Source organism: Argopecten irradians, chromosome 11 (genome assembly GCF_041381155.1).
Source record: "Argopecten irradians isolate NY chromosome 11, Ai_NY, whole genome shotgun sequence".
Classification (NCBI taxonomy): domain Eukaryota; kingdom Metazoa; phylum Mollusca; class Bivalvia; order Pectinida; family Pectinidae; genus Argopecten; species Argopecten irradians.
The window spans coordinates 41,914,694-41,929,207 of record NC_091144.1 but is presented as its reverse complement, the minus strand read 5'-3'; the positions used below and the strand labels follow the sequence as shown (position 1 = coordinate 41,929,207).

General features: G+C 36.1%; 1 protein-coding gene across 2 annotated transcripts in view; it reads left to right on the top strand.

The window, feature by feature from the left end:
• Positions 1-197: 197 nt before the first annotated feature.
• Positions 198-14,514, top strand: part of LOC138335602 (cell division cycle protein 23 homolog) — an 85,634-nt gene continuing 71,317 nt past the window's right edge. For both annotated transcript variants that reach the window (XM_069284773.1, XM_069284772.1), the window contains exons 1-2: positions 198-357; positions 5,432-5,501. In XM_069284773.1, coding sequence (XP_069140874.1) covers positions 239-357; positions 5,432-5,501 — 189 coding nt within the window. In that variant the 5' untranslated portion in view covers positions 198-238. The remainder of the gene's footprint in view (positions 358-5,431; positions 5,502-14,514) is intronic.

Genomic DNA, 14,514 nt, shown 5'->3' with positions numbered 1-14,514 from the left:
CTAGTTGTTCGTTTATTAATTAAAGACGGACATGATGATTTTATATTGTTTTCAGACGAGCATTGACAAAGCCCTCACAGGCCTTATAAAAAACTGCAGGTCCGCCAGGATTTATAGGCCTACTTGAAATAATGGCTTTTACTGAATTCTTCGTCATTAAGACGCTTAACACCTAGTCAACATGCTCTTGTGACAAGCGTTCAAGTGCTTCAGAGTTTTGGAGGAAATATTGGAGAATATGGCGGACATTTCAACTTTTCAGGATCTTGATCTTCCACCTATTTCAAAGATCAAATTTGATTTGATTCGTGCAACAAGAGAATGCTCACAGAGAAAACTCATGAATAGCGCTAAATGGTTTGTAATTAACATTACTCAACGGCATGACGAATTCAACCAAAATCTTACCAAAACTGGTTGGACACACTATCTACCAGGGTACCGTTTCACAAAGCATACGTAACTTTACGGGTACACGTAGGATTTACGTGCACGTATCTTTACGTGTACGTAAATTTTAAGGGCGTTTCACGAAACCGTACGTAACTGTCCGCACTTACGTGCAGGTTCACAGGGACTTGTAACGTAGGTTGTGAGAAAGTCTGCTGTGTATACATGTGTACTATATACTATATAAAAGGACAAGGGAACCAACGACTCGCTTGGAAGAGGTACACCTGCCTCTACAAAAGTCGCCCGTATTCCATCAAACATGGATAAATATGTACATATTTAATACCAATATATTGTTAAATAAATTTTCGACATGGAAAACACAACTTCAAACACGAAATAATATATTAACATACCTTTATTTCACTATGAACGTGGAAAATGCAGTCAGATATCACCAATGTCGTTTTGCCTGTCCAGTAAAATCTAGCTAGGTCAAAAGCACTCATATTCCCTTGTAGCAAATTTTGTATGCATTCATTTCACTTTCTGGTGATATTTTCTTTTTGCAAATACACATAGGCTATCTCTGATAACTCTTTCATTAATCCAATCCAACAGCTAAGCGATGAATCACACTTTTTTATCCAGCACTCGACTCTTGTTCGTATAATCCGCTATATTGTAATTGATGATGGGTACCTTTTCCTGTACTCGATCTTACCCGATACTGCACTGAAATTCTGTACTCAGACTCTGTATAAATTAAGTTTCACGGTTAAGGTTCTTAGAAGAACCTTTATTTGAGATGCATGTATCATTAATTGAAGAATCTAACTTAAATGGAGACTCTAATGTTGTACTTGACCGTTACTACATTGATATTGTAGCTTTTAGTGTACAGACACCGGGTATATGGTATTTCCAGTCCGGGTCCGGGTATGGGGTACACAATATCCACACAAACGTGTTTAACCTAGATTTCAGTGGACATGCAAAACGACATTGGTGATATCTGACTGCATTTTCCACGTTCATAGTGAAATAAAGGTATGTTAATATATTATTTCGTGTTTGAAGTTGTGTTTTCCATGTCGAAAATTTATTTAAGAATATATTGGTATTAAATATGTACATATTTATCCATGTTTGACGGAATACGGGCGACTTTTGTAGAGGCAGGTGTACCTCTTCCAAACGAGTCGTTGGTTCCCTTGTCCTTTTATGTAGTATATAGTACACATGTATACACAGCAGACTTTCTCAAAACCTACGTTACAAGTCCCTGTGTGCAGGTTTATGTGCATGTAACGTAGACAGGAAGTGGATAATGTCAAAACAATCAATCTTTATATTTTCTCTGATATAGCTGTGAAAACAATTTGCTAGTGCCCATCATTTGCTTCTTGCTATCGTTATCCAGATTATTCTCCAAAATAATCAAAACGACGCGATTTAGACGATTACATATACATGTATGTGAATAATAAACTAAGATACATACAATCTATGTGTGTAGCATTAATATAAACAGAACGAATTGAATAATTTGATGTGTCTATAATACATATATATACCGTAATTTCTAGAACCGGAATATACGTACCGGTCGCCTACTTTACTTATCGCCTGGGTATACGTACAAATGGCGCCTACAACTATGTATGTGTTACTGAGCACTGCCTCAGAAAATCACTCTGGCATAATTTTCAATATTATTTTTGTGGGTTTCAATTATTTCATACATGTGTATACATGCATTTTAATAATATTTTTGTCCAAAACAAACATAACGACCATTCTTAAGTCAGGAACCTCACTTCGCGGTGCCCTGTTGAATGAAAAGTCTCGTTTGACTTTTGACATTATTCTTACGCTAAATACAAATTGTTTTATAACAAATATGGCTTAAACTTCATTTGTCAACCATCGTAAATTAGAAAATAATCTTAAAATGTGGAAAACAAATATTCCTTGTCATGTCAGCAAGTTTGTTGTTCATTATAACCTCGCTTTCGGCCAGCTTTCGTTTTGTGTTCCAAAAATAGAATATGATGGTCTATTTTTATCATTTTTGAGGTAGGTATTCCCCATGTTTTCCTGTCGTTTTAGATAAGCAATCATTGTAATAAAATATTCAATAAACATCTGAAAACCATATCTAAGCATACAGAACAACTTATTTAAGGTTCATGTCCCTTTAATAACCAGATACACATGCGATGGCGAGAATGGGTACTTGGCGAGAATTGATCGCCTGCCAGTAGATTTGACTATACAGAAGATTCTGCTTATTTGAATAAGGCATTTCCCAGAAGAAAATATTCAAATAATCGGAGTAATGGATTAGGGGGAGATGGCATTTTGCACCTCTGTTTGACCCCCCTATACATGTGAACAGGCAATATCATTTCCTTCTTTTGATCAAAACGTAAATTATTAACACTTGAAACGAACAACAAGTAATTATTTTTGAAGTTATAAATCGATTTTAATTGTTTAGTAACAAAACAAAGTTCCAATGTTAGATTCTTGTTTACGTTGGATCGACACGTGAATCTGTTTGAGAAAAAGGCTGACGATCGATACCAAATGCAATCACTAAACATGATTGTGTCTGAAAATATTTACATATTAATTCTGAACATAAATAAAGACTCGAACAGATTTACGTACATTTGCCTTGCCCAGACCTATTGTATCTGCATCAGGTGAACCCACGGAGAAACTATCAGCTACAGTGGATCACTTCATCAAACCTTTAGCTAAAGGGGTAGACTCCTATATCAAGGATACCAAGGATTTTCTCAACAGGATTCTGGGCAAGATACCACCAAACAGTTACCTAGTCACGGCTGACGTTTCATCACTATACACTTCCATCCCACACCGCGATGGCATACTAGCGGTCAAAGAAGCCCTTAACAACAACAATCAAAGTAATCCCCCAACCTGGATTCTTTTACGCTTTCTACACTTCTTTCTCAGCAAGAATTGCTTCAAATTTAATGAAAAATTTTACCTACAAAAACAAGGCACAAGCATGGGAACCATATGTGCTCCTAATTATGCCATCCTCTTCATGGATCATCTTGAAAAGAGATTCTTGCAACAAGAAATCTTCAAACCACTCGTATGGTGGCGGTACATCGACGATGTTTTCCTGATGTGGACTTCCTCTTGCGAGGTGCTTGCCGATTTCATGGAAAGTCTAAACCGTTTCCATCCAACAATTAGGTTGACATACGAGATGGATACACACCAAATCCACTTTTTGGACACAACCGTTATTAAGGAGGAGGATGGCACCCTACGCACAACTCATTACACCAAACCAACAGATGCACATCTGTATTTACACTTCACATCAACCCATCCGAAACACCAGATTAAAAACATACCTTTTGGACAATTTCAAAGAGTACGTCGTATCTGCACCCTTAAAGAGGACTTTGAAAAACATGGAAAGTCACTTTTTCCATTTTTCCGTGACCGAGGTTACCCTCGCGCACTATTGGACACAGCCTTTCAAAAAGCCAGAGAAACAGAACGAGACCAACTTTTAGCCGAATCCACAACCTTGACACAGAAGTTTGTTCCATTCATAACCAAATATGAACCAGGCCTCGTACACTTGAAACAAATACTACGAGACCATGAAGGGATTCTTCAGAAAAACAGAAGCGTATCGCCAAACCAAAACAAACATCTCGCAATGGTCACGTGCAAAAGACCGCAAAGTCTCAAGGACATCTTATATATAATTAGTTAGAGCAGATGTGGCAACTACCAAACCGGTCCTAGGCAGTCAACCTTGTCACAAACCATGCCGACTGTCCCCATATGCTAACGTGCAAGGAAGCTACCAGCAACACCAATGGCAAGAAAATTAAAATACGCGGCAGCATCACTTGCAAAACTAAAAGTGCCATCTATCTAATACAGTGCCGTAGATGCAGGATGCAATATGTTGGCCAAACTTCCAACAGCATCAGGGAACGTTTCAACGCACATTTTGCGGATATCAAACAGGGAAATAAATTCAAACCAGTATCACATCACTTTACCACTGGAGATCACAGCCCAAATGACATCACCATTACGGGACTAACACAAACGGAAACCAACATCAACATCAGGCTCTGTACCGAGGAATCTTACATTGCTTTCTTAGACACCACAGAACCTTCTGGTCTAAACATTCGAAACTAACAATATGCGCTAACATATAACTTGTCTTCCATGTACAAGGTTTTAATGATAGGACACAATATCTGTGCATACACGCACAACAGGATTCGTCCTTTATTTCATATTGATATGAACTGACAATTTTATTAGAATGTCATCTTTAGTGGCTTTTTCGCATTGCCGCTTTGTTTATCTCTTCACTATTGTATTATTTTTTCTATGTTTCTACACAAAATTAATCACATAGTTAGCTAATATCTCTTAGATAAACCTTCTGGTCTTTTTCAGTACTTACAGGTATTTTTATAAAATGATTATGGACTAATATTTAGAATATATCCAATTGTACTATTCTATTATATAAAACTATGTTTATCAGTACAGCTAGATCATTGCCAAGATTTTGTGTACTCTCTATGACGTCAACAATTTTTGTTGTTTACACGCGTATCCATGACGTCACTATTGATTGATTGTTGTTCTGAGGATGACTCGCCTAGAGTCGAAACATGTCAACAACTATCTGATTAAAAAATCAGCTTACTGGAAGGAACTATCGTGTTGGACTCACTCTTTTAGATAAAATACCATACAGTTTTGAAATTGGGACCATTATATACATGTCTTTTTCATGATTTTGAATAACACCTCCTTGAGTACTTACAGTACTTTGATTTAGCACTCGAGGTCCATATTTTGTGTGTGCTTTTTGCATTATTACTTTATTTACTTTAGCAAATTACGACGAATATGGTACCACTATGTCTTGAAAAGTAGATCTATCGTTGTACTCCAGTTACATTTTGTAATTAAATCTCATTTACTTAATATGTGATTCTGTTTTAAGGGCTGCTGAAATGTCATATGGTTTGGAAATTCAGGTGGAGCCATCACAACTAAGACATCAAGACAGAGATGTAAGTTTGATATTTAAAGTTGATCTTTTCCCAAACCGATCCTTCTCATAACCTCTTGATATTGATGAAAATGACGATGTGCAGAATCGCAGTAAAAATCTCCCCAAATGATTAATTACGATCGTTTTCATAACCTCTTGATACTGATAATAGTTGCCTTATGGAAGTCTGTGTGCATTTTCTGAAGAAAGTTAGCGAAAGTTGTAATCTAATATACATGTACAGTCAGTGTTGCAGAAAACATATGCCTTGTCTCCAAACATCGTCAATATATTCAACAGGTGAATCTGATATACCCTTTATATACACTGAGAGTACATTTATATACACTGAGAGTACATTTATATACACTGAGAGTACATTTATATGCACTGAGAGTACATTTATATGCACTGAGAGTACATTTATATGCACTGAGAGTACATTTATATACACTGAGAGTACATTTATTTGCACTGAGAGTACATTTATATGCACTGAGAGTACATTTATATACACTGAGAGTACATTTATATACACTGAGAGTACATTTATATGCACTGAGAGTACACTGAGAGTACATTTATATGCACTGAGAGTACATTTATATACACTGAGAGTACATTTATATACACTGAGAGTACATTTATATGCACTGAGAGTACATTTATATGCACTGAGAGTACATTTATATGCACTGAGAGTACATTTATATGCACTGAGAGTACATTTATATGCACTGAGAGTACATTTATATACTGAGAGTACATTTATATGCACTGAGAGTACATTTATATGCACTGAGAGTACATTTATATGCACTGAGAGTACATTTATATGCACTAGAGAGATACATTTATATACACTGAGAGTACATTTATATACACTGAGAGTACATTTATATACACTGAGAGTACATTTATATACACTGAGAGTACATTTACATACACTGAGAGTACATTTATATACACTGAGAGTACATTTATATACACTGAGAGTACATTTATATACACTGAGAGTACATTTATATACACTGAGAGTACATTTATATACACTGAGAGTACATTTATATGCACTGAGAGTACATTTATATACACTGAGAGTACATTTATATACACTGAGAGTACATTTATATGCACTGAGAGTACATTTATATGCACTGAGAGTACATTTATATACACTGAGAGTACATTTATCACTGAGAGTATATTTAGATACATTTTTATAGAGTACATTTATATACACTGAGAGTACATTTATATGCACTGAGAGTACATTTATATACACTGAGAGTACATTTATATGCACTGAGAGTACATTTATATGCACTGAGAGTACATTTATATGCACTGAGAGTACATTTATATACACTGAGAGTACATTTATATACACTGAGAGTACATTTATATACACTGAGAGTACATTTATATACACTGAGAGTACATTTATATACACTGAGAGTACATTTATATACACTGAGAGTACATTTATATACACTGAGAGTACATTTATATACACTGAGAGTACATTTATATACACTGAGAGTACATTTATATACACACTGAGAGTACATTTATATACACTGAGAGTACATTTATATATACACTGAGAGTACATTTATATACACTGAGAGTACATTTATATACACTGAGAGTACATTTATATACACTGAGAGTACATTTATATACACTGAGAGTACATTTATATACACTGAGAGTACATTTATATGCACTGAGAGTACATTTATATACACTGAGAGTACATTATATACACTGAGAGTACATTTATATACATGATACATATACTTTATTGCACTGAGAGTACATTTATATACACTGAGAGTACATTTATATACACTGAGAGTACATTTATATACACTGAGAGTACATTTATATGCACTGAGAGTACATTTATATGCACTGAGAGTACATTTATATACACTGAGAGTACATTTATATGCACTGAGAGTACATTTATATGCACTGAGAGTACATTTATATGCACTGAGAGTACATTTATATGCACTGAGAGTACATTTATATGCACTGAGAGTACATTTATATGCACTGAGAGTACATTTATATGCACTGAGAGTACATTTATATACACTGAGAGTACATTTATATACACTGAGAGTACATTTATATGCACTGAGAGTACATTTATATACACTGAGAGTACATTTATATGCACTGAGAGTACATTTATATACACTGAGAGTACATTTATATGCACTGAGAGTACATTTATATATACACTGAGAGTACATTTATATACACTGAGAGTACATTTATATGCACTGAGAGTATTTAAGGCATTTATATACACTGAGAGTACATTTATATGCACTGAGAGTACATTTACATGCACTGAGAGTACATTTATATACACTGAGAGTACATTTACATGCACTGAGAGTACATTTACATGCACTGAGAGTACATTTACATGCACTGAGAGTACATTTACATACACTGAGAGTACATTTACATACACTGAGAGTACATTTACATACACTGAGAGTACATTTATATACACTGAGAGTAGAGAGTACATTTATATACACTGAGAGTACATTTATATACACTGAGAGTACATTTACATACACTGAGAGTACATTTATATACACTGAGAGTACATTTATATACACTGAGAGTACATTTATATACACTGAGAGTACATTTATATACACTGAGAGTACATTTATATACACTGAGAGTACATTTATATGCACTGAGAGTACATTTATATGCACTGAGAGTACATTTATATGCACTGAGAGTACATTTATTTATATCACTGAGAGTACATTTATATGCACTGAGAGTACATTTAATACTGAGAGTACATTTATATGCACTGAGAGTACATTATATATGAGAGTACATTTACATGCACTGAGAGTACATTTACATGCACTGAGAGTACATTTACATCACTGAGAGTACATTTACATACACTGAGAGTACATTTACATACACATGAGAGTACATTTACATACACTGAGAGTACATTTATATACACTGAGAGTACATTTATATACACTGAGAGTACATTTATATACACTGAGAGTACATTTATATGCACTGAGAGTACATTTATATACACTGAGAGTACATTTATATGCACTGAGAGTACATTTATATACACTGAGAGTACATTTATATGCACTGAGAGTACATTTATATACACTGAGAGTACATTTATATGCACTGAGAGTACATTTATATGCACTGAGAGTACATTTATATACACTGAGAGTACATTTATATGCACTGAGAGTACATTTATATACACTGGGAGTACATAAAAATATATACACTGAGAGTACATTTATATACACTGAGAGTACATTTATATACACTGAGAGAACATATACACTGAGAGTACATTTATATACACTGAGAGTACATTTATATGCACTGAGAGTACATTTATAAACACTGAGAGTACATTTATATACACCGAGAGTACATTTATATGCACGGAGAGTACATTTTTCGACTAAGTACATACAATGATGAACATCCATGAGGTTTACGATTTATTCATCCCCTTGTTTTGACTTACGACCCCGTAAGTATATTATACCAGAAACATGTATTAGAGAGATTGGCAACTCCACAACTTTTATGTTTGGAAGATGTACCCCTGTATGTGCCTAAAAAACAACAGGTAAAATTACTCATCTTCATGTTTTCATATTTATGCAGCGTAATCTGAGAAACTGGCGTCTAACAGGCCATTATATAATGTTGAATCTTCAGTATAGCATGCTTAAACTCTTAAACTAATACACTTATAAGTAGTAACTTAGACATCTCTATTTTATATCTGATAATGGGACAAGCAAGTAATTCCAATCGTGTGGACAAAAAAAATTGTCAAATTTTCAAGGCGACCTGCCCCTTTATCAAGACTTACAAAACGAACACGATTACATGATATGACACGAACAGTAAAACGGGGCAATAAAAGAAGTCAAATATTTAACAGCATAATGGAGCGCAATTTACCTTTCGGCAAGTGGCAGCTGAAGGCCGGATCTACCAAAAAGTAGCCATGCTGTTCAGCAGAATGCTACAATATGAGCGGTGGCTGGAGATCGTGCCACGTGTGACGTCAAATGTGTGTCGAAATTGAAATATTTAGTGCTCACTTGTTTAGGTTGCAAATTTATATTAGTCACCTATCTCCTCGGTGTGTGTGTGCAAAGGAGCAAAGTCCTAAATTTAGTCGCCTTTTGCCGGGCAGCACATGCAAAGGACAAAAAAACGTAGAAAAGAACGGGAAAATGCTGGAAGTAGCAATTGAAAAGAGTGATCAATTGATGTCAGTTTGTAATATATATATATTTAACGTTCATTAATGCCCTTGGGATAGCAGGTCTGTAGATAGGTAATCCAGAATCTCTCGATCGATCAATGCTTGGTTTGTGTCCAGTAGGAACATTGCTCAATTGCAATCACCTGCATGACTTTCCAACTATGGCTGGGTAAGTTGAAATGTCTGGCAACCGGATAGTCAGGTTGGTTCTATTTGATAGACCAGCGATGATTGTTGATTCTGACATCGAGTGGACCGCCGGTCAATCTGATTAAAATACAGATCCTTATTATCACTACGTTTGATAAGAGGATCTGAGAAAATCCCATTAGGGGTCATGTCCAGGTGACCTTTGGAAATGGCCAATCAAATTGCTACTTGCAAAATTTTGACAGTGAATTTCTGGGGACGAAATAGTTTGAAAAAGCTGTCAGACTTATTTTGGTTTACGTAGTCATCTCGCCCAAAGAGCACAACAAAGGTAACTGTATATGTATACTGGGACGAAATATCGTTTTTAGGTCATCTGACCCGAAGGGTCAGGATGACCTATAGTCGTCATGTTTTGTCCGTCGTCGTGCGCCGTGCGCTGTCCGTCGTGCGTTAATTTTTCACATTTTGAACTTCTTCTCAAGTTCTACAAGTGCGATTTAGCTGAAACTTGCATGAAATGATCCTAACATGGTCCTGACAAAGTGTTGTTATTTTTCGGGTCGATCCGAAATTCAAGATGGCCGCCACAGTCGCCATCTTGAAAACACATTTTGAACTTCTTCTCAAGTTCTACTGGTGCGGTTTGGCTGAAACTTACATGAAATGATCCTGACATGGTCCCAACAAAGTGTTGTTATTTTTCGGGTCGATCCGAAATCGAAGATGGCTACCATGACACTCTATCTAATTAATTTCCTACATGTTAAGGCCCTTGGGCCTCTTGTTAAGGCCCTTGGGCCTCTTGTTTGAAATAAAATTTGTTGAAAGAAATTGAAAATGATCCTGACATGATCCTGACAAAGTGACACCATATAAAATTAATTTTATCATTGCCAAGGTAGTCAGATGACCGTTAAGGCCCTTTGGGCCTCTTGTTAATTGATGTGACAAGTGTAGAAAATTTATCTGATATGAAGACCACGTGGTATAAAGGTCATCTGGACGTGACCCCCTATGCGATATTGTCAGATCCTTTGTTTAACGGAGTGGTTATAAGGATCTGTATTTTAATCAGATTGACCGCCGGTTTCCCCAACGTATTGCATATCTGATATAATATCTGATTATACATATAGATATCTATAGCAGCTATCTTTTACAAGCTAATGGAGGATGTGCTTCCGGTATATATACTACATTTTGAACATTTATTTGTTTTCAGTAGTGTATGCGGGAAATAGGAATGTAGGGTTCCTCTTTGTTGGGACAAGACTAGTACTGATCGATGATTCCACCATTTTTCAAACGTTTGCCCTGGCAGCTGGATTGGGAGTTTCGTGTCTTGAGGAGATTTTTTCCGACCTCACCATATTATCTCATTTAAATGAAAACTAACACTTTTTAGGTCATCTGACCCGAAGGGTCAGGATGACCTATAGTCCTCATGTTTCGTCCGTTGTCGTCCGCCGTCCGCCGTCCGCCGTGCGTTAACTTTTCACATTTTGAACTTCTTCTCAAGTTCTACAAGTGCGATTTAACTGAAACTTGCATGAAGTGATCCTGACATGGTCCCGACAAAGTGTTGTTATTTTTCGGGTCGATCCGAAATCCAAGATGGCCGCCACAGCCGCCATCTTGAAAACACATTTTGAACTTCTTCTCAAGTTCTACCAGTGCGATTTGGCTGAAACTTGCATGAAATGATCCTGACATGGTCCCGACAAAGTGTTGTTATTTTTCGGTTCAATATGAAATCCAAGATGGCCGCCACAGCCGCCATCTTGAAAAGACACTTTGAATCTCTTCTCTAGTTCTACTGGTGCGATTTGGCTGAAACTTGCAAGGGATGATCCTAACATGGTCCCAACAAAGTGTTGTTATTTTTCGGGTTGATCCGAAATCCAAGATGGCCGCCACAGCCGCCATCTTGAAAATACATTTTGAACTTCTTCTCAAGTTCTACCAGTGCGATTTAGCTGAAACTTGCATGAAATGATCCTAACATGGTCCTGACAAAGTGTTGTTATTTTTCGGGTCGATCCGAAATTCAAGATGGCCACAACAGTCGCCATCTTGAAAACACATTTTGAACTTCTTCTCAAGTTCTACTGGTGCGGTTTGGCTGAAACTTGGATGAAATGATCCTGACATGGTCCCGACAAAGAGTGTTGTTATTTTTCGGGTCGATCCGAAATCCAAGATGGCCGCCACAGCCGCCATCTTGAAAACACATTTTGAACTTCTTCTCAAGTTCTATTAGTGCAATTTGGCTGAAACTTTGAAAAACATTTGCATGAAATGATCCTGACATGGTCCCGACAAAGTGTTGTTATTTTTCGGGTCGATCCGAAATCCAAGATGGTCGCCACAGCCGCCATCTTGAAAACACATTTTGAACTTCTTCTCAAGTTGTACCGGTGCGATTTGGCTGAAACTTGCATGAAATGATCCTGACATGGTCCAGACAAAGTGTTGTTATTTTTCAGGTTGATCTGAAATCCAAGATGGCCGCCACAGCCGCCATCTTGAAAACACATTTTGAACTTTTTCTCAAGTTCTACCGGTGTGATTTGGCTGAAACTTGTATGAAATGATCCTGACATGGTCCTGACAAAGTGTTGTTATTTTTTTTCGGGTCGATCTGAAATCCGAGATGGCCACCAAAGCCGCCATCTGGAAAACACATTTTGAACTTCTTCTCAAGTTCTACCGGTGCAAGTTGGCTTAAACTTGCATGAAATGATCCTGACATGGTCCCAACAAAGTATTGTTACATCTCTGGTTGATCCCAAATCGAAGATGGTTCCATGACACTATATCTAATTAATTTCCTATATGTTAAGGCCCTTGGGCCTCTTGTTTGAAATAAAATTTGTTGACAGAAATTGAAAATGATCCTGACATGGTCCTGACAAAGTGACACCATATATAATTAATTTTACTATTGCCAAAGTAGTCAGATGACCGTTAAGGCCCTTTGGGCCTCTTGTCTATTACATTATAGATTTGATTTCATATAAATTTATAAAAATTCATATAATGTTTATAAATTTATATAATGTTTTGTGTGTCTATATAGCTTTTAGGCAATGTATTGTTGTTATTATCTTAAAAAGTTTTGTCATGGATATTAAATTAAGCTTTAGCCTCAATAGTAAAAACATCAAAGATGGAAAGATTTGTCGATTGCCATCCATCACAAATTGACATATAAGTATTTTATTTTTGTGGTGTAAGCAGCTTTCCTGTACAGAAAAATATCGCTTTCACCTTTTAAAAACATGCAATTGAATGAAATATTGGCCCCAATTTCTCGAAACAAACTTAAGTCAAAAACTGACTTAAGTCATAAATTTTCATATAAGCTACATAAGGAGAAAAACTTAAGTTTTGACTTAAGTCTGCACTTTTGTTTCGAGAAATCAGAGCCTGCTGATTTGCTAACTGCGATACACCGGGTAATTATTTTATTTTGTTTTATTTTTATTTTAATTATTTTAGACATGATAATATTGTAACTGAAATTGATTATACCCATATCCGAAAAATTGTCGTCATATTATTCAATATTCAGACTTCAGCTTCACTCTGAATGCCGACAACCGGCTAACTGTTCGTATTACTCAGTGTAATAATGTTGTGGGAAATCTTGTAGTACAGGGATGATCAGCTGATTGGCTGATTTCAGCCTTTTTGACTTTCAGAAAATAGGTTCCTGGTATATGTAATTCCATAAAATTTTCCCCAAAAAACATAAATTTCAGCCTTTTGCAGATTTTTCCATTTTCATATCTGTGTAGTAATATCATTATTTACATGACTCAGTCATCCCTATCAAATCAAATGATTTAATAAAATATTTTGAAATGAAATCACTGTTAAATAATTTACTTACTTTTTCAAATAAATAGCCAATGATAAAGTGATGTTTAGTAACTGAGCAATTATGGAATAGGAATGTTCACTGGACAAGAGCAAATTTGCTGAAACACGTCTATTGGATGTGGTGTCAAAACTGAACATATAGTCGGGCTGACCCCATGGGACTCCTGAGAACCACGATTTTGATAGTTAAAGTTGTATTTCTTGTAATTTTCACTGTAACGATATGTCGTTTTAACATTTGATATTTGAATATGGACATGTAACTTGATGATATAGCTCCCCAAAACCATATGTCAGTCTATAAAGAACCGAAATCTAGGGATCATATATTCCTGGTTATGAATAAAACGCCTTCAATCTCTGTCATATTCAGTACCTTCGGGTTTTGTCGGAATTCCTAGTCACGTGACTGACGTCCACACGTCCTGCACGTGGTGATCCAGGTAACTAGCGTAAGCGCACATGTGTTTGTTTACGTTTTCCTTCTGGCTAATATGAGCAAATCGTGCTGGTTTATGTCCACAGAGCGAGTATTTGAAATATCTAATTCACACATTGCCGTAATTCAATATTGTGTGTATCAAAAATTGTAATGTGCGAGCATTAATTTCTCTGTAGATCCAGTCTGCTGAGGTCGACCACGTGTTTTGTTTATGAAAATAATGTTGAC